Genomic DNA, 21,528 nt, shown 5'->3' on the forward strand with positions numbered 1-21,528 from the left:
AATCATGTCTAAAATTCTAGTCATGCCTAAACCAGATTCAATAAAAAATGAGTTTATTATGCAAGATGTATCTTAAATACAATAATTACCTAGGCCAGAGATGGTAAACATTTTTTAATACACAAGAATGTAATATGAGGGCTGCTGTTTAAAGAAATGTCAGAGAAGACACCAATGACAGTGTTTCGGAGGGCACGACAAGCTAGATCCCGGATCTCGGAGCAAGATTTTAAGGCCCATATTTTTTTCATGTTGAAATTTATAGGTATAAAAATCATATCGCTGTCTACACAATATTCAAAGCAAGAATAAAATTCACCATTAGGTAAATAAATCATATTTTAATAACCTGTAACATTATTATCAAGCAGCTTACAATAAAATATGACAAATGATAAGTATGTGTTGAAAGGTTTAGCTCCCCTGCTAAGTCAAATACTTATTTGATTAGATTAATCGCATACAAATAAAAAAAACTAGTTTTAACGGTAAGTCTAGATGTAAAGTAGGTATGACAATATTTTTTGCTAAGTTTTTTGCCTTTGTTTCAAGTCTTTCTAGGCATTGTAAATTATTCATAAGATTTCAATGCTAATTTATTTTATACAACTTAAAACTGAATTGATTTTTTTTTTCACTGCATAATTTATTCTCAATAAAAGTGTTGCTTAATTGATTATACCAAAGCCATTCATTTAACCTACTCAAAAAATGACATACTTATTTACCTACTTTATTTAAGAATTTAGGTACTTACCTACTTCCTACATTGAATTTTTATTTTATAAGAAAGACAGACGTCTTGCTGGGGAGTTTTGTTGCGCCACTTCTTCTTCCCAGTAATAACACGTAGGCAGTGGTGAAGGGTGGGCGTTTTTGGGGCTGTCTCATGTAATTCTGACATTCGAAAACTGCTGTCTTCTAGATTACTTTGAATAAAAAAAAATTTATTTTAAAATAGGAATTATTAAAAAAAGAATACTCATGATAATCTCCTTGTAAAGTCAGTCTTCCTACATTACTAACCTGTTATTTCATTTGTCCACAGCCTCTACCAAGACGTGCCCAGAATGCTGTTTCCAATATTCTGGGTAGAACAGAAAGTCAAAATGGACGAAAGTGTCATCGCAGAACTGCGCTTCGTTCGCGCCATTTTCGACTGGGGAGGAACAATCTGTGCGTGTGCCGCTCTCGTCTTCGCAGCCCTCGTTACCATAGCAACGTGCTGGGCAAGAAAACCCCACTATATAAAAAAAGAGTGCGTCTTCGAAAAACCGAGAGATGAAGCCGAATTAAAACTTAACCCTATATGAATATTATAATAATTTGTGTCAATACTCAAATATGGAACGTAGATCTTCGAAAGGTCGTGATGTTCAACCGTTCGTAAAACGGTAATGACGAATAGATTCGTTGACGAATTTTAATGAAGTTCGTCTTTTTAGCGAATTAAAAAAATGACTATATTTTGTAAGATTTTTAATGTTAGTATGTTCGTGTTTTTTTTTTATGTTAATGATTGTGATTTGTGCGTCGCGTGTGTGGGCCAGGATGAATTATTTAATAACTGCTTAAATTGATTGATTGATCATAATTGCCTTAAAATGTTGAAATCATACGAGAAATATTTTAGTTATAAAGATTTTTTAAATTCATTAATTTTGATGTACCTACATATAATCTCCGTCCAAAAAAAGCTTGCCAAAATAATAAACTTTATTTTGGCGCATAGAAAAAGCAAATAAATTCAAAATCTCTATTGTAAACGTGGTTTCAGAAAAATAGAGGAGCTTCACTAGAAATTGATAAAAACATATTTTTATTAATTATATTTTTTGAATTTTATGCGTATCAGATTGTCCTGTGATATTGATAGTGTATATGTGTGTGTGAGTCCTGTATATGTGTGCTTTGTATTGATATTTCTACGTGTTGCCATGTTAGTTTTAAATGAAGACACAGTTATTATGACAAATATGCATTTAAAAAGTAAAAAATATATTTTAAGAATTTTTTGAAGTGATATAAATTTTTTGATCTTTTTTTTTTGTAATAAATAGAAAGTATTATGATAATATTTGTGATAATAAACGTGTTTGAATAAAGAATTTACATTGTAAGTTTATTGATTTCAGACCAAAGAAATTTTGTATGTATATTTTTTTAGAAAGAAAAAAACTTGTTTAAGTGCGAAGCAGATTTTCCGTAACCATTCCAGTAAAAATAAGAAATAATCTTAAAAATTCAAAAGCTCATTCTATCTTGTGATATACAGCGATATTACTTTTGATTAATATTCAGTGATATGACAATTTGATAAAAAATAGAATTATTTTTAACCATTATTACTTTAAAAATAAATATTTAATAAAATTTTTAAGTTAAACGTCAGTACAATGGACAGAGATATTTTTGTAATAAACTAACGCATTATTTTTTAACAATATATTAAAATTTAAGTGACAATAGTTTAAGTATTAAAACAAATAGAGTTAGTTTTTTAAGAGAATATAATAAATAAACCACTCATTTTGACATAATACTTATTGTTCAAATTATGCTCAACTTTACATACTGATAAGTCGAAAAGAAATATCGAAAGTTTTTTTTTTGCAATCAAGTGTAATATATCAAATAATGTTAATGCATGCATATTTATGATAATAGCTATCAACATCTGTATCTACAAATACAAACAGCATTTTTGAAAATTGCTCATTTTTATGCATTCCAATAAATATTCACAAAACTGAAAAAATTAAAAGCATAGCTTGTAAAAGTACCCACCGCATTGTGTTTCTCCATGTGGTATTTTGCAAATAATAAATTACTGGTTTTGAAAACTACAACAATACTCTGGGCTTGCCATGATTTTATTTTTTAGGCTATCATAAAATAAATTCAAAGCCATCTTATATTGAAAAAAATGTACCTTGCCAATCCTTAGGCTTTTTTTTTTTAATAAAATTGTGGTTATACTATTTCGGACTGTGGTTGTAAAATGTTGACCTGACCTGATTGAAGATGAAAAATAATTTGATACTTTGTAAGTAAATGTTAATCTGTTAAATTAAATGTAAGTGTACAAAAACAGAAACCATTTTCAAGTAATATAAAAAAATAGTTTATACAATTTCCTTGTTTTATTTTTCCTCTACGAGTATTTTTTACTGTTTCCGAGACTCAATTTCTGTGCAGGGAGAAAAAGTACCTCAATTCTCCTAGTTTACGAAAATAACTGCAAAAAAGACTGTGAACTGATTAGACCGTGGTTACAACCAGCAGTTAAAACATTACTTGCCAATAAAATTCCCAAAAAAAAAACTCACATCCCTAGAAGGAACATACATTCTAGCACTGAGCCAATAAGCTGAAGGTCTCAGGAAATATCAAGCAAGAATCTAGAACGCAAACGTGAGCCTAATGGCCAGTTCTGAGAACTGCACCACAATATCCTGCATCCTGGGACGGTTGACATTGTCACTTGCATAGCCAATCAGGGCACACCTGACTATAATGCAGCTATTACTACTCTTTTAGCTAAGGGAATAAGGTTCAAAATTGATGATGACGACTGCAAAGTTAAGTTGGGCGAGCATAAAGGACCACCTGAGTATCCAGCACCTGTTACCACTCTTAGTACTGAGAAAATAAGGCTCAAATTTGATGATGACGGCTGCAAAGTTATGTTTGACGAGCATATAGGACGAATTGAGAGCGCGTTTGGTCTAGATTTTCAGATTTGGTCCGGATTCGTTGATGTAGTAGGTAAATTGTACATGTCGATTCGTCGTTTAATTAAGCGTTTGCGCCTTGCGTCTGAACAATTTGTAGTAATTATGCGCTTACCGATAGTTAGAAAGGAATTACTGGAAAATAAGAAAGTTGGAAAATCTTGCCTAGATTTTAAATAATTTCGCAGCACAGAGAGATTTTTCATCTCAGCGGAACATCGTGCTTGACACTCTTTTCTTCTGATATAAATAGGTTCTTATCGAGAGCTAGATTATTGTTGAGTTTCTGACTGAACTTCAATAAAAGTCGAAGGAGTACGAAATGGAATGCTAAATGCTTTTGTAATTTTGCTCTTTTGGTTAATGCTTTATCCAATGAAAACAATAGACTTAGGCAAGCTGACGGATATTCAGTTATTAGTTCAACTATAATATCTCAAGAAGGAAAGAAGTAAAAGATGAGTTTTTATTTACTCACAAGATTGTGAATGTCGTTTAGATACAAACTGGATGAACCTAGCCGATAAATTGAGATAACCGACACCCAAATAAGATACGGATAAGGAATAGGATGAGTTCACATCAGTGTTCCGATGGATCGAAGAACTAGATACCTATAGAGATAGCACTGAAGGAAGTATCTGCTTTAAATCATTTGCTTATGTTAATAAAAGTACCTACCTAAATAACTTTTGGCAGTATTTGGAAGACTTGTATATGATTAGACTGGGAACTATCTGGGAAACGACTCAAGGCTCAGTCTCTTATTGAAAAGGATGCACAATAAAAAATGATACTTATACCTACTCTCAGAAAGAAATACAATCCAAGATTGACTAGTCAATACAATTGGCTACTGGTACCTAGTACCTACTTCCCTGAAAGAACTTGTTAAGTTGCAAATTAAATAGCTACATAATAGTTTTTATTATGGTCTAATTGAACATCATCTTGAAAGGACGTGTAAAATTGGATAGTTGATCTTGTACCAAATGTATACTGGCCTTTTAGACAAACATAGGTAGACCTTTAAAATCAGCACAGTCAGCCGTTAGGTGTCCTATATAAACGCTTCCTAACCCACCTAGGAACGTCATCTCTGTCCTTGGTACTCGTACCATCTCGAAAAGCAGTTTATATCCAATCAACTGGACAGTTTGATTGGGCAATTTTATAATAAACAGGTGCTAGGGTACGCCAGTCAACCTCTGGACGGGCGGGAACATCGTCAAGTACCATTATATTAGAAAAAAACTCTCTGAGTGAAAAAAATAATAGAAAAAATGATACGTCTGCTCGTTTTGGCCGTTGTGGGTATGTAAAATTTTTCAATTGTTTTTTTTGTAGATACTTAACTAATTAATTATGTATTGAAATTAATGAATTTGGGTACTTTTGATATGAAAACAATAAAACTGCAAATATGAGAGTATTTGCAAACAGGAAATCTGAAATTAATTTAAAGGTTTTAGCGCCTACCTTTATTATAATAGCAATCAAAAAAACAGGTCGGTGCTAGTTAATTTTATAAGGCGATCGCACAATATGTTGTGAAATAAGATTGTTTGTTTGATCGACGTAATAATTGTCGTAAGTATACTTACTGAAAATTTATTTATATTCTTGAATAGATAATTTTAGGTAAATCTATTGAAGAATAAAACGCATACGTACATCAGTTTAATAATCATCCAAAGGTAGGCATCTAAAGGGGTTTTTTTCAGATAAAGAAGCGTTGACAAAACCATTTTTTATTGGTTTAGTCGTCCAGCCAGTTATACAGGCTATCTTGCAAAACGATGATTAATGACTAAACCATTCCAAACGTTACAAATTGTTCCTCTCATACATTGCCATAATACCATAACTCACTCCACAAACACGCCGACAACATTCACAAGCCAATATGCGCAGATAACCCAATTTCTGCGCGATTCTGTCGAAATGACTCATTTACGAAGAGAGCTTCCGTTCTCGCAGATCAAAGTATTAGTGTTCTGATTGCACCAGTTTTAGAGCTGACTAACCACGGGAATTATTATTGGGGAAGTTGTATATTTTGGTTATACCTACATCCTTATGTAATAAACTATACCAATACAGTAAAGGGGAAACATTTTTTGTTTCTTTTCAGCCCTAAAGGCTAACTACTGAACTGATTTGGAAAATTATTTTACTGACGGAAAGCTAATCTGTTCCCGAGTAACATAAGCAATATTTTATGCCAGTACGGGCAATAGTTCCCACGGGATGCTGGAGAAACCGCAGGAAAACGGCTATGTACAATATACGTATTGTAATGTGAACCAATTGTGATCAGGAGATGCGTGGAGGAAGGTCCTAGAGATTTCCTGGATACCCTGCCATTTTTTTTAGAAATTTCATGAAATTTCTTGAAAACCAGAAAAGTTTTAGACAAGGCTTTATCCTTCAATAGTAATAAAAGAGTTATCGTATTGACCAGGTAGGTTGAGGACGTCGTATAACCAGACAATATGTAAAACCCTGGTACCTACTCAGCTACATCCAGAGCCAAGCAGATAAATAAAAGAAAGAGAGAGTTAAGAAGCGACTGACAGAACAGTCACACTGCAGATATTATTTTTGGCTTTTATACATAAAGGAATGCAATAAACTTCTAGTTTCCATTAAAGACATCAAACGTTCATTTCGCGCCATAAAATGCCGCCAATTCCCACTTCAGAAGAATTCTTAATTACTGACATTCCTTTTTACTGTTCAAAACGAACCTATTTTAAACTACATATTAATTTTCTCCCTATACATATTAAAGTCGTCATCTATAAAATAAAAAGAATTAACCAACTTCAAAAAAAGGAGGTTCTCAGTTGGACCTTTATGTATAGTTATCAGCACGAATCTTGAGCTCTGACCTTCACCTGCGCAGAAGTAATTTATTGGGTCCCTTTTGTGGTATGAAGTGAGGCGCGGGGGCGGGCTAAAGCGGTGATTGGCCCGCAGTGCATCGCGTCATAGCCGTCACTTGGGATTGGTTCTTTGCTAATAAATCACTTCTGCGCAGATGTAGGTCAGAGCTCAAGATTCGTGCCGATAACTATATGTATGTGTGTGCACGATTATCTTACGATTCACTGAGCAGATATTGATGTTATTTACAATAGTATTTGTCAGATTCGTGAAAATGTTATGATATTTCGTAGCAAGACTTTCTTGTCACTTTACAGGCTAGTTATCAATAATGAATGTCTAACACAATAAACCTACATTATTTAAATTCATATACTTAACAAAATCTTAAATGCCCAGTTCTCCAAGACAATCAAAGTCACAACCGGCATAAAAAAATAAAAACCAACTAAGATTTGCGGGTGGCAAAATATGGAACTAACGTTTTTGGTAGAAAAATCTAAAATACCCGTAGACCACTAGCGCCACTTCATCAGCAAGTTAGTAGTGGTACTTATTTCTTGTGAGAGGTTAGTCTTTGTTGGCTAGAAGTTCAATAATAATTATATTTGTGTTGCATATTTCACTGTGAACAATAAGTGACTATCAGCTACAAAAAATATGGCATCTGGTTTGTTATTATCTTAGTAAACGCTAGACTTATTATAGTTAAAACTTCACAATAAATAAATTGTAAACAATACACGTCCTTGAAACAGCTTTTAACAATTCATTGATCCATGACGTTTAAATTTAGTGTTGCCAGAATGAAAACTGAGAAATATTACTGTAATGATGTACCATTTTGGTAGAAAAGGTAATAAACTGTAATTTTTTGCAGCCATTACGGTGAGGTCAGAGGAAGAACCAATGAAGAACTTAACTACTATATCCTGGGCTCATGCCGTCAATAACAAAACATACCTACAAGCCGCGCTATCAAGTGAGTATAACAACTTATAGAAAACGTCCCTACACAGAAAAATGTACACTTTTCTGAGATTTGGTACAACAAATTAAGCGTTATTATGGGCTTATTATCTTAAATATTTTACAATCTCTCTAGTCTCTATCTATTTCTTCTATTGTCTACTTTATAAGATGAGCCTTTTCCACTTTCAATTTTTTTTTCTGATCTGAATCTACACTAGCTGTTTTAAAATAACTCTAATATATTTTCTGATCCTTCACATGAGGCTGTAGGTATGTCAGGCTACTTCAAAAAGCAGGCTTATCAAGCACTCAATAACATGCCAATCACTATAGTTCGGCCATTCAGAGAATGCGTTCCTGACACGTCGCGATTGAACTGACGACGTAACTACATTCATTGATTATTGATATAATAATGTTGTTTTAATGCTCCTCAATTGTTAAAACGGTAAACAACCAGCAAAAATACATTATTATATCAATAATCAATGAATGTAGTTACGTCGTCAGTTCAATCGCGACGTGTCAGGAACGCATTCTCTGAATGGCCGAACTATAACTGTTTAAGTAAGCAAACCAGTTTTCGCTACAAATCAATCAAGACATTAGTCACCAATCAGTTACCATTACGGATTTAGAAATTATTGCAAGCACTTAAACCTCATAATATTACCATTAACACTGCATTCCGTATTCAGTAGCAGCTGGGGCAAATATCAGTCAACAATGTGTTTTGTCCCTTTCTAATGTTTTGTGGAAGAAAGAGATGGGTATTGGTTGTTAGCACAAGAGTAATGCGAATTGATTGAGTGTGGCAACACTAGGAGTCTTGGGGTGTGGTGTAAGTCAAAAGATGAGAGTGATTTGGTATTATGGAGTAATTAAAAAAATGGCTGAAACGTTCGATGTTTTTTCTTACAACATTTAAAAGCAATTTTCTTCTTCAAGGAATAGTACCAAAAATACTACAACGTTCATAGGTCGCATTAAAATTAAAACCATATTTTTGTCTGGAAACATTTTAAACATTTAGGGTGCTTACATAAAGAAACAGGTAAGTTGAAACATGTAAACAACCTGTTTCTTTATAAGTGAGTGAATAGGATTGTATTGAAATATTATACCTGCACTGATCGGTACCTACCCGTACAGGTTTGTCTGTACCGGAAACTTGTTTCTTTATGTAAGCACCCTTACGCAAGTGTTCATAATGTTATATCAAAATATTAAAATATACACGATTATCTATGTATTACATTGAAAACCTGAACAATAATATCATCGTAGCACAAAAACACATTGAATTTAATATATGTCGGAAGCGCCATCAGGATGGCTGGCACTATCGTCCGACATCAGTTAGGGTAATCAAGCAAAGACATAAATTTGGATCTACAACGCTATGCAAAAACACTAGGTACACTAGACGTGACGTAGGGTAGTAACACCACGAACACTCAATGAAGACTCGACCAAGACTGAACTAAGACTGCGCTCCGCGGACGCCGCGCTGACCGCCACGACTCCGCCAAGCGCGCCAAATTGTTGTTTCACCGAAAACGCCACCAAAGGGCGCGCTTGCGTCTCGTTCAGTGACCGTACTATTGACTATCTCCGACACGGCCATAACTGACATACACACGTCCTCGTGTGGCTACACATTGTACCTGGTGACAAAAAAAAAAAAAAACAAAACTGGAGTAACTTTTCAGCTCGGCCTACCTGACTACACGAGTAGGAATGACAAAATAATTTTAAACAAAACAGAAACGAAATATTTAGAAAGAATGCCACAATCTTAAAATCAATCGAAATCAGATCACACAATCTCGAATTAATGCACCATGTAATGATCCAGACAGACCTAAGTCAATCAGGAATCGATAGGCTCCAGTCCTTCTCACTGGGCGTGTCAAAGATGAAAAATGATCAGTCCTTCTCACTGATAAGTTGTCACAATGACGATATCTTTGACACAAGCATTCCAGTCCTTCTCACTGGAATACTCCTAGGATCTACCCAAGGGATATCAGTCCTTCTCACTGATATGGTAAGGTAGGAATTGCATCTGATCAATGAACTTTGCAATGGAATTAGTAGCATTAACTTGAAATAAAATCAGCGAAATCAATTGGAACAAAATCAGTCGCAATCATCAGTCAGATACAATTATCATGCGTGCATTAGTTAGAGTTCGATGAAGTACCAAATCAACAGCAACTAAATCTAATTCAGTTGGAATCTCAGCTTGGGCCATCCTTCTAATGCGATCGTGGACATACTCGTAGGTTCTATTACCAGTTAAGGATTTCAAAACAGCGATCGCCTTCAAGTAACTCAAGAACTTAAAATGGCCTTTTAAACTTAGGGTCAAGTTTAACTGGATTGCGCTCTTCATTTTTGAATTAAAACTAGGTCACCAACTTCCAGACTAAGGAAGTCCCGACTCGGGAATCGAACCCAAGACCCTGAAACCAAGCGGTTCATAACCACCACTTATCAACGAGACAGACTGCCGCTCAAGGTTATTAATGTCATATGACAAATAACCTCAACATAAAGCAAAAATGGATCGGTCTCACCGGGTTTCCACTCAACGTGCGTGACGATGCACACATCGCTATAGCGCGCAGTACAGCGACTTTCGCGAACGTGAAGCCACGGAGATGCACGAGCACCAACACTCCGAACTCACGATAACACACGACACGTTGGGCTCCTGGCAGCTGGCATGCTCCATTCAACGTCGTAATTTTCTCGCCGAATTGCACAATAACCACCGTCATTGCTGAAACATGAAAACAAAGAAAAATTCGGTTAATTTTCTAACATACCTTCAATAACTAGCTTGACATTTAACAATGGAAACGATACCATTACCATAACCGTGGTTACCATACTTGTACCTTCGCTGAAATTCTTAATTCAAATTATCGACGTTCCATTTTTTTTTTTTTGTTAGTGGGTAGAAATTTATCTTCGCATGGCGAATTCGAAACGCATGTGGGCATTCGGATTGCATCCCACTTCTGATGTCGGAAGCGCCATCAGGATGGCTGGCACTATCGTCCGACATCAGTTAGGGTAATCAAGCAAAGACATAAATTTGGATCTACAACGCTATGCAAAAACACTAGGTACACTAGACGTGACGTAGGGTAGTAACGCCACGAACACTCAATGAAGACTCGACCAAGACTGAACTAAGACTGCGCTCCGCGGACGCCGCGCTGACCGCCACGACTCCGCCAAGCGCGCCAAATTGTTGTTTCACCGAAAACGCCACCAGAGGGCGCGCTTGCGTCTCGTTTAGTGACCGTACTATTGACTATCTCCGACATATATATTTCGATAAAATGTTTGTCTAAAGAAAGTAGCTAAAGTGTATAGCTTGTGCCACACACCATCAGGAATAGCTCTTATTCCCAACATTGCCAGTTCACCGAACACTGCAATTTATAACAATCATCGTTATGACAGATTTGGGCTTCACACTACGTTCAGACACTGAGGGCCTTACTACAAAAACTTTACACCCTGTTTTACACTTGTCTAATAAAATTTTGGCTGCAAAATGAACCATATGTCAACGTCATAATTTGACATTTTTTTAGACAAGGCATAAACTGACGTTTAAAAGTTTTTGTGGTAAGACGGTATGTAGTTTACAGAGAACTCAACTTTCTTTCTTTCTATCTGTCCCTTTGGTTTGGTACACAGATACTCTAGAGCCTTACGACTAGACTAGACCTTACGTTTATAAAGACTCGGTCAGTAGTTCCCTTGGGCTATGGATGCAATCGCGGGAAACGGCTAGTCACTAAATAACTTCTTACAACTTACCATATTTCAAAAGCATATTTTAGGTATCCGCCTGTCCTTTGTGAAATAATTTTCTTAAAGTTTTCAGAACTGGTCTCATTAAATTAAATTATTTTGTGAATAAAGTTTAGATGCATCCTCTTTGTCATCTTGTGAAACAAAAACGAATGACTAATCTCACATAAACAGTGTTATTCTTTGTTTTTACATAAATACAAGAAAATTATATGCCACGTCTTCTTCTCAAAACGGTAGAAAAGCTTTCAACGAAGTTTTTCATTTTAGCTAACAAGCTATAGTTATCGGCATGAATCTTAAGCTCTGACCTTCACCTGCGCAGAAGTAATTCATTAGGTCCCTTTTGTGGTATGAAGTGAGGCGCGGGGGCGGGCTAAAGCGGTGATTGGCCCGCAGTGCATCGCGTCATAGCCGTCACTCGGGATTGGTTCTTTGCTAATAAATCACTTCTGCGCAGATGTAGGTCAGAGCTCAAGATACGTGCCGATAACTATAACTATTATCTAACTGTAGGTAATATTTGGTTGTCTTTCACAAACACTCCATTTATCGTCTAATCAGTGTGACCATTTGTTTGAGCCTAGAAACAATTATGCAAATACGATTGTTTACAAAAGTAATTACAGTTGCCAGAATTGAAACGTAAATATACAGCAATTGTTATGTAATGAAAGCATTTAGTTTCAGTTACAAATTAAATAGGAACTATTGGTTATTTCTGTCAATAAGTAGGTCGCTTTCTCACTAGCTTAATGTAATTGAGGAATGCACAATAGGAGTAATGAATTCATCTCATTGGATATTTTGTTCTTTTCTCTTTATTCTGTGTTTCTTAGGATCTAGGGACGTGGGATATTTTAGGAATGACGATTTTAACAAATAAAGTAGATTAGACTAGATGACTGGGTAGCACATGAATTCAGAGTGCCTCAGACCCGTATAAGGGCGATGTTTAGGGGAGGCCTAATTTTAAAAGGGTGCAGCGACAGGCTGAATGGCATGATGATATTGATAAGATATAAAATCTAATGGATAGCCATAGATACATTATTTCACTTGCCCTTTTCTTTAATTAAACAACTAACTCTATAGTACAATCTATCAAAGTCAAAGGTTTTTATTTCATATAGACCTGTTACAGGTGCATAAAAAACGTCAATAGCTATACGCAATAGGTACACGGTTCCAAACAGTGGGTCTCATGAAGAAGAACCGGCAAGAAATTCCATAGACATAATTTTTTTTTAAGGGATTTGTTAGGAAGTTGAATGAAACAATAATTCTAAATAAACCATATCTTCCAGGCACAATAAACATGCTCGAAGCTGACATCGTTCTAGGCACAGTGGTGGGCAAGGATGGCCCGCCATTACCCATCATGGCCCATCCCCCAGCCACCACCTCCGACCTGACGCTGGCCGAGTTCTTGGAGACGGTAGCCCAGCACAACTTGAAGGAAACCAACCCTGGAAGCAAGAAGGGAGTGAAACTGGACTTCAAGAGTATAGAGGCGTTTGAGCAGAGCCAGGACTTGATTGGGCGTCATCAGGTATGAAAATACTTAATCCATGACAAAAAATAAGAATTTTACTAATACAAGGTCTAAATTGATAGGAGATCGGTATGTTAAGACTATTGCATATTTTACGTTTAACTTTTTGACTGCTATCTATAACACCGTAGCTACTAAACGGATGAACCGAAGACAGCTTTATGTGAAGAGGTTCTTACCATGCTTCTTCTTTTCCAAAAAAAAAATATAGAAAAAACATCTTCAGGCAATGGGATAACGAAGTATATAGAAATCGGATCCTATCGAAATGCATAGATATAATGAAGATTGGTTGTTCACTTCAGTTTACTATGCTTGTACGCTCTAGAAACGTCCTTACCCAATTTTAAATTAATGAAGTAATCAATTGAGTCATATTCTATAATAAGTTCTACAATCAGCCATGTCTCATGGGGTTTCCTACTCCATAACAACCATACACGCAAAAATCAACCCTATTCCTGAATTCTAAGGTCGATATTACAAAGCTCGTGTTAAGGGTGAACTATTTTGTTATCTGTACGAAAATGAACCTTATTGTGATGGTGTTAAGGGTGGTTTTAGTTTATAGTGATGGTAGCAGACATCTTAATTAGAATAATGACATAGCGTGTGAATAATCGGGAATTTAAAACAACATCTTGTGTGGTCGGTCTGTGTGGGGGTGGGGCAATAAATACAGCGAGTGGAGTTAGAAGCGGAAGCGAGTATACTTTTCTGTTAGGTATTTAATCCTAATCCTTATCTTATGTTTTTATACCTAGATATCATTCAGTTAAATGAATCTTCATTTGTTCAAAGTTTTATACCTAACTTTACCTTTAAAGTTTTTTTTTTTGCTGCTTTGCTACTGTTTTGTGCAAAACAACACTTTTCGAACGTCAAAAAAATAAATTTACAAAAGACAGCCCCCAAAACGCCCACCCTTCACCACTTCCTATGTGTTTTTGCTGGGAAGAAGAAGTGGCGCAACAAACTCCCCAGCAACAACATTTAGTGGGAAGCAAAAATGTGAATCAGAATATCTCTTTCTATTATCTCAATGTAAAAGTTCATCTAAAGCTTACTAAAGCACTCTGTTATTAAGGTATGTAGTTATAATTGACCAACAATACTTTTTTCAGTAGGTAAGTATACGTACCTTATATGACTTTATCAATAGATCTCAGACACCGATCTAGCCTATACCTCACACAAAATCAGCAAACATATAAGTAATTAACAGAAAACTGTGAACTGAAATCTTGAGCTAGACTAACAGCCAGTTTCTTCATCAAAAGTTAAAGCCAAAGTAAAAGTCAAAGTAATGTCTAAAGTAAAAGTAACGGTCAAATTCAATTTTTCTATTAGTGTTGCTGTCACTTTAGCCTTGAAAAAACGAATTTGACCGTTACTTTTACTTTAACTTTAACTTTTGATGAAGAAACTGGCCGTTACAACTTTACTTTTAAAAAACCCCGCTGTTTCCCTAGCCCCACAACACAAAACCATATGAAGCTTGACACATGTCTCAGACTAGACAACAGTTGTGACAACAACGGCCAAAGATTGAGCGGCTCTGAAAAAATGGCGGCGACCCACAAGATTTAGCAGATGTATCTGTAGCGTTTATTAATCGCTCGTATCCTGTGCGTGGGAAGCCTTTTGTTTCTTTTGACTTTGGTAGTTTTATTCAATAAGTTATTCAGTCTTGTAATAGAGCGGTAGTTTGCACGGCAGTTATTGAAGAGATATAGTATTGTGTGCGAACATTTACGCAGACACAGGTGCACTCACTATTCCTTCACTCTCATAGCGCGATGGGACGGCCGTCCGACACGATTGGAGAGCGATCAGGCACAGAACCGTCATTTACGTGCTATTCGAAGCTTGGGTGTGTCAATACTTACTTGAGGGATAGAGAGAAAAGAAACGTATTTCCTAGCTCAGGGGACATAATCGACCTATTATGTACCTACATATGAATGAATTATGACAAGTTATATGGTAAGACATAATAATATACCAAAGGGCTGAATTATGTATTTCGATTAAAATTAATAAAAACTGAAATGAATAAGACATGTAACAAAATAAATATCGTATATCATTTCAAAAATTCAGAATAATAAAAAGACAAAACATTACTTATAACATCAAACCTTTTGACTATAAAACAAATAATAAAAATACACACGCATACCACACAATACTGAGACACCCACACATAACACACAAATTGATTTACACAGAAGCAGTAATAATTTCAAAGAAACTGTTTTAAATCAAATCATAAAACAATTTTCAAATTCTAAAATCGTCATAAAAAAGCCAAAAAGACCACTAATAACATATAAGTAGGTCCTCAAAACAGACCCCAGTTCATTTTTTAAAATGCGGTGAAGGTCACAATTCCAAGAAGGGATAATTCCTGAGCAAAAGTAACATGGGACCATGGAGAACAAAGTGACTAGCGAAGGTGCCATAACGGAAAATCTCTTAAGAAAGTAGCGCGCCAAAATGCGGGTGTGAGGAGGAACGTTACTGTCTTCTCCCTTCGTTCGCCTTCTTTGGACCCGAACATTTTTGTAATACAAGACAGATGTCTAAAAGCACCCCAACGCCTCATTAGTTTGAACTAATGAGGCGTTGGGGTAACTGTAACTGATCATTTTGGTCATGCCCACTGTATGTATTTGAACTCTCTGTCCGGTCGTGTCGGATTGCCGTCCCATCGGGTTATGAGAGTGAAGGAATAGTGAGTGCACCTTTGTCTGGGCAAATGCTTGTGCACTATAATATGTCCTGCGCAACTGGCTGATCTCCTTATATGGCCGATAATCGGCTAGGAGGACATCGTCATGTATTTGACCTAGAAGAAGGTACCTGCATTATGGCATCTCTGCTCACTGTTCATGTTTCCTTACTCCGTGGAAGGGACAATTTAGACGATTATGTCAACGTTCGGAAACGCGGCGAGCTGCAGTTAGTAATTAGCCACAATTGTTAGTAATTAGAGAAATGTCTCCATCAGGGTGATTCACGGTCATGATACTGGTGAAGGGATTAAGATTGATGAGGTAAAGATGGGCCTTGAAGGTTGGGAAGCTATACTTTATGAAATTGAAGCTGATATAAAGAAAATCGAAAGACAGTGTGTACTTAATTTATAATAATTATATAGCTGAAGAGTTTGTTTGATCGCGTGCTATAATCAGGAAATACTTAAATCAAATCATGCTTTTTTATAGATATCCCATTTAACTACTTATCAAGAAATGCAAATTTTATGTGCGTGCACCAAGTGGATCCTAAAGGAAGCTTCTAAAATATAATATGTCTATCTTTTAGCTTCACTTGCTTGACATAGCCATAAAAACGATGTCGATAGAAAACTACAACAATAAAAAGTTATCCCTATAAACAAACTGTTTTTAACTTTTATAATACATAATGATATAAGATCAAAATAATACTTGACACAGACACATGTAAAAAAAGTAATAGCACCGCCAACGCATCGCTTCCCTGGTAGGGCACTGGCCGTGCGCATACGCACATGTGGTCCGTCTTCCGCGTATCATTATCATGTGTAATCACCCCTTTCGACTGAGCGTCTCGTCTGTTTGTCTGTGTAGCTCACATCTCAGTACATTGGTCGTGAACTTGGTGATTAGAGTTCTGATAGCAGTAATTTTTTTCATTTTAGTCGTGTCCAAGGATTTTTTGGTCGTTTATATCAATGGAATAAAGACAGGGGAAGTTGTTTTGATGTTGTACAGTATTTATGGTTTGTTTGTCTGAAGCTGCGCTTTCTTTTGTTTAATAAGCTTCTAGAAGGTTCGAGATAAAATGATGATAATTTGTCAAAAGACATAATGTATTTAAATATTCGGTTGTATTTGTGGCTCGTTATTAAAAATACTTAGACATTACCTATTATTTTTTTTGTCGAATGTATATAGTAGGAAACTCTTTCAGATTCCTAATCAGCACTAAGGGACCTTGTAATATTTTAACAAGATTTTATAACGCTTACATTACTAAGTATTTTTTCTCATAATGGTAAAATATTTTAAATATGTGTAAGCTTTAGATAAGTAATCAGCTCACATTTTTTTTTAAATTACACATACTTTTCCAGACGTTACCAATCTGGCTGAACGCCGACATCCTCCCTGGTCCAGTAGACGCCACCACAAAGCCAGTAGACCCTGCGAAATTCCTGAAGCTTGGCTCCAAGCACGTCTGCGCCGTCCTCTCCGTGGGCTGGACTACCAACTATGGAGGGAACATTACAGAGGGAGAGTATACCAGCGAACAGATCGGTACCATGCTCAGGATGATCAATGAGAACCATATCAATCAGACTGTGACTTTCCCTGTGAGTATTGGTAACTTTAGGTTGGAAAAGAACTCTTAAGTTAACTTTAGCACTATAGGGTAACTGGGTTGAGGAGGTCAGGCAGGGCAGTCGCTTCTTGTAAAGCACTGGTACTCAGCTACATCCGGTTAGACTGGAAGCCGACCCTAACATAATTGGGAAAAAGGCTCCGAGAGTGAAGTTAAGTTTAGCACAGCAAAAATAACTGGCTTTATGTATTGCTCTTTAGATTTTTTTATCGGTGACATAAATTAGCAGACAGATCGTTGTTAGGTTAGAGCTAGACCCTAAGGATAAGATTGGGTGGGAATAGTCCAGCTCAGATTTAATCATAGAATAACTTCTAGCAATGAGAAGAGTTTTTGTAGCACCTAAATAGCTTTGACTTCCGAATATGAGCAACATAAAGATGAAACCTAGAAAGTGAAGAGATTCTTATTGGGATATTTGTAGACTCCACACATCAGTAAATAGTTTCCGTCCTTTATAAAATCTTTGGTATGGTAAAGGAAGCCCAGCAGATCTGGCGCAAGAAAAGGCAAGCTTGCTTAAAATGCGCCATGCGCATACGATCCACTCCCCTGCCTACAAAACATAATCAGCATTAATTAAGTAAGTATTGTATCAATGCAAACATTTGAGCATTATAAACTTTAGGTGACCACCTTGCTGAATTTTAATGAAGAGCCTTCCCTAATAGAAGCTAGAAAGTCTGACAACTAGTGTTATCGGGTATCGGGTTGCCCGGTTAACTGGGTTGAGGAAGTCAGATAGGCAGTCACTTCATGTGAAACACTGGTACTCAACTGTCTCCAGTTACACTGGAAGACGACCCCGACATAGAAGTGGGATAGAAGGTGATATGATGTATGCGTGATACCAGGACTCCCGAAATCTTCTGAAACAACTTTTTCATCACCTTTCCCAGGTACGTGCAGGCCTCGCAGCCAACAGCCAGCCAGTGATCCTGGACCTCCTTCGAGAAACCTCATCCCTCAACTCCAGCATGACAGTATGGTCCAGTGAAGGAGACCACGTGGAGGTAGACCGTCTCCGGGCCCTGATCCTCACGGTAGGCCTGGAGAGGACCTACCTGGACGTGCCCCAGGACTTGGCGGGGAAACTCCACCTGCCCCCACCTGATGCGAAGGCCAAGAACTAAATGTAAAGTTGTAGAAAGTTAGTAATTATGATTACATGGTGTTTTATTTTGACATAGTTTTGAGTTTAATTTTTGATCCCCTGAATTTTGTGCACTTTTCTTCAACTAGCAGAAATGGACTGTATGCAGGAATGGAATGGATTTTACCACAACTCACTTCATCATTGTTACCTATATAATTTAAAAATGCTGATATCCATTCTTTCTTAAGTGGTAATCCCAGAAACAACAAAATCACTTATTGGAAACAGTCCTCTAACAAGACAAAGCCTAGTATGTGATTTTATTCTCAGCCAAAACATGCCATGACAAAGTTGCAGGATGCAAGCAGTCTCCTCTAATATTATTTTACTAGGTCTCAACCTAGACCCTTATAATTAAAACAAAACAGCGCCGTTTGACATTAGCATACAACCCGCCCTAACATAAGGTCGTGCTCGTCAAGAAGTTTAAGGTCAGGAATGTGGTTTGTCTGAACACGAACTAAAGCTAAAGACATACTAATTAATACAAAGTTTATGCCGGTTTATTATAATTCCCATTGTCCTGGAGTTGCCTGTCTTCTTAATGCACCCATTTGCACTACACCAATACAAGTAATTCTAGACCTTACTGCATTTGCAATAGGAGTTTTAAAAACTGCAATGCACTGCATGTTTGTTTTCAGCATCACAATAGCCAAATCTTTTGCTGTCAAACCAGGCAATTCTCGACTCTATGCCTTTACAACTAAGGGTGGTGATGGCGGTATAATGAGGGCTGGTGCAAAGGGTGTCGACCTCCACCATGTGTCGACCACGTGACTACGTAACGCACTATGGGCAATTGTCATTCATGTGCGCTTGTTCAAGAGACAGGAATCTATTTGAGTCGATACCTGAATGGACAATGTTTAACAATTACACATGGTAATGATGTTCTCATTCATATGTGTGGATATTTGCGGATTTATGTGGCGTTTGTAATATTCATTGTTTGAAAGACTCGTGCCTGCAATAGTTGCATTGTTTTGATGAATTAGTCAAGTCAAGCTGTGTGTATGGGTAAGTTTATAGGTGAATATTAATTCCAAGTTTATTTAATGCAGCGTGCCTTTGGATGCCTATTCATTTAGTTACTAGAAACATCCATATTTAAAAAACCATGTGGATACTTCCCATATTAGGCCACGAGTTGATGGTATGCCAATTCAACGAATAGACATCTTTGGGATGCTAATAAAATATCTAGCAAAAAATAAATAAACGAATAGTCTCAGCCAGGACTCAAACCCCGGACATCCGGCGCTGACCGCATTATTTATTTATTTATTTATTTATTTAAGGCAAACCAACTAAATACACACACAGACATTCATGGTAATCCATCATTCACATATAAGATAGCATTGCATGTATCTAAATTAAAGGTAAGCACAACATTACAAAAGATTCTCACAATACAATAATAATAATATGCTTAGTTGCTTAAATTATAATGAATTGGTAAATTAGAATTATAACATCATGCATTAAATTAAATTGATTAAATTAAATTAAATAATATTGATTTCATGTATCTATATGTTATCAGAATAAAATTGAATGAAAAAATAAAAATAATTGACTTAAAATTAAATAAACTTAAAATTAAATAAACTTAAAATTAAAACTACATGTGGGTAAGTACAGATTTCTTAAAGCTATTGAGGCTGTTTGAAAATATGTCGAAGTTACAGTCATGAAAAATTTCGTTACAATGTCTGAGAATATAGGTAAGAGGAGCGTTACTACCATACTTTGTTTTACGGCCACTAGGAGCGAAGGGCTTATAGTTATGCAGCCTAGCCGACGTTCGGGGTATGTTAATGTTAATGGATGCCAGAAGTGTTGGGCAGTCCACTCTTTGATTTAATATTTTAAACAAGAACATAAGACCCGCAAACTTTCTACGCCAGTGTAAAGAGTTCATTTTGAAGAACGCTTAGGTTTGCCAGACCAAAGACACAGACATTACATGCATAATTAATCCTTAACATTACAAATTCAAACAAAAGTACATAACTCCGTCTGGTATGCCGTCACGATAAGACGGCTGCATTATGAATATTAGGCACTATGGATAATATTAAGACGAAGATTTACGTATATTGATACTTAGCACGATAAAATAAACAAATGACAATCGGGCGGGATACGAATTTCGAAGAATAATTTTTGGCCCTGATCTAGAAGTATCTCGAGGATTCACTAAGAACACCATCAGCCAGTGTTGTGGCCGCATGCGAGCCGCCATTAAGTCTGATTCGCAATGTAATTCGTTAAAAACATTCTGCACCGAACCTTGCAAGCCTATCCGATGATACCCATAAATGGCTTCCTTCTAAACCTAACTTACATAGTTCCAATAACTTAGCAATTTTTGAACTTAGCTATTTCACTCCTTCAGCATTTGTAAGTACCTACATACATACATAATTATATTGTCGGGAAGATCTTTAGAAGAATTCATAATAGTAAAAAAAAGATATGAACTTCAGAATTACAAATTCATTTGGTACGAATTTTAAAGGTGAATTCCTCTTAAAAAGAAGTATAATACAAGCCAAATCCAACGAAAACAAAGCACAAATCAGGTTGTCAACAGCGTGTATTTAGATAGTAACATTACAAGCGCCCTCGACCCGCAGTCTGGCTAAATTGTGACATTCCAATCTGATTGGCTGGCTGAACCCATTATAGCTAAAGTAATTGACACCTCGGACCACCTAGCACTGTAATTATTTAGATATATTGTGAAATCTATAGTACATACACCTACAAGCGTAGTTGCGTAAGTTTTAAGTGATTAGGTAAAGCTCATAGCCAGTTAAAGACAGTTTTAACTAAAATCGCTAGGGTCTTTTTCTTTATCTTTCTTTCAAAGAATCTAAGAATGGATGGTTAAACGGAAAACAGGGGACAATTCCAAAATTGAAATACACACTTGGCACAATTTTTTATATTATGTTATATCCATCCAGTTTATGTGTGAGTGG

The 21,528-nt window shown here is 36.3% G+C and overlaps 2 protein-coding genes across 5 annotated transcripts in view; both read left to right on the forward strand.

The window, feature by feature from the left end:
• Positions 1-3,133, forward strand: part of LOC124629536 (protein peste-like) — a 61,369-nt gene extending 58,236 nt beyond the window's left edge. For both annotated transcript variants that reach the window (XM_047162959.1, XM_047162958.1), the window contains exon 10: positions 1,049-3,133. In XM_047162959.1, the coding sequence (XP_047018915.1) occupies positions 1,049-1,313 (265 nt within the window). In that variant the 3' untranslated portion in view covers positions 1,314-3,133. The remainder of the gene's footprint in view (positions 1-1,048) is intronic.
• A 1,731-nt stretch (positions 3,134-4,864) lies between these two features.
• Positions 4,865-18,568, forward strand: LOC124630057 (protein FAM151B). 3 transcript variants are annotated; one of them, XM_047163770.1, is made up of 5 exons: positions 4,865-5,048; positions 7,504-7,605; positions 12,740-12,984; positions 17,111-17,350; positions 18,279-18,568. In XM_047163770.1, the coding sequence occupies exons 1-5, from the start codon at positions 5,018-5,020 to the stop codon at positions 18,510-18,512; spliced, it is 852 nt and encodes a 283-aa protein (XP_047019726.1). In that variant the 5' UTR covers positions 4,865-5,017; the 3' UTR covers positions 18,513-18,568. The 3 variants fall into 3 exon arrangements, with proteins under 3 accessions (XP_047019726.1, XP_047019727.1, XP_047019728.1); XM_047163771.1 differs by lacking the exon at positions 4,865-5,048 and adding an exon at positions 7,138-7,293; XM_047163772.1 differs by lacking the exon at positions 4,865-5,048 and adding an exon at positions 7,157-7,192.
• Positions 18,569-21,528: the final 2,960 nt, after the last annotated feature.

Source organism: Helicoverpa zea, chromosome 4 (genome assembly GCF_022581195.2).
Source record: "Helicoverpa zea isolate HzStark_Cry1AcR chromosome 4, ilHelZeax1.1, whole genome shotgun sequence".
NCBI classification, from domain to species: Eukaryota; Metazoa; Arthropoda; class Insecta; order Lepidoptera; family Noctuidae; genus Helicoverpa; species Helicoverpa zea.

Coding starts and splice junctions, on each gene's coding strand:
- LOC124630057 (XM_047163770.1), top strand. CDS start 5,018: ATGATACGTCTGCTCGTTTTGGCCGTTGTGG. Junction 7,606..12,739: donor CCTACAAGCCGCGCTATCAA/GTGAGTATAACA, acceptor CATATCTTCCAG/GCACAATAAACATGCTCGAA. Junction 12,985..17,110: donor ACTTGATTGGGCGTCATCAG/GTATGAAAATAC, acceptor ATACTTTTCCAG/ACGTTACCAATCTGGCTGAA.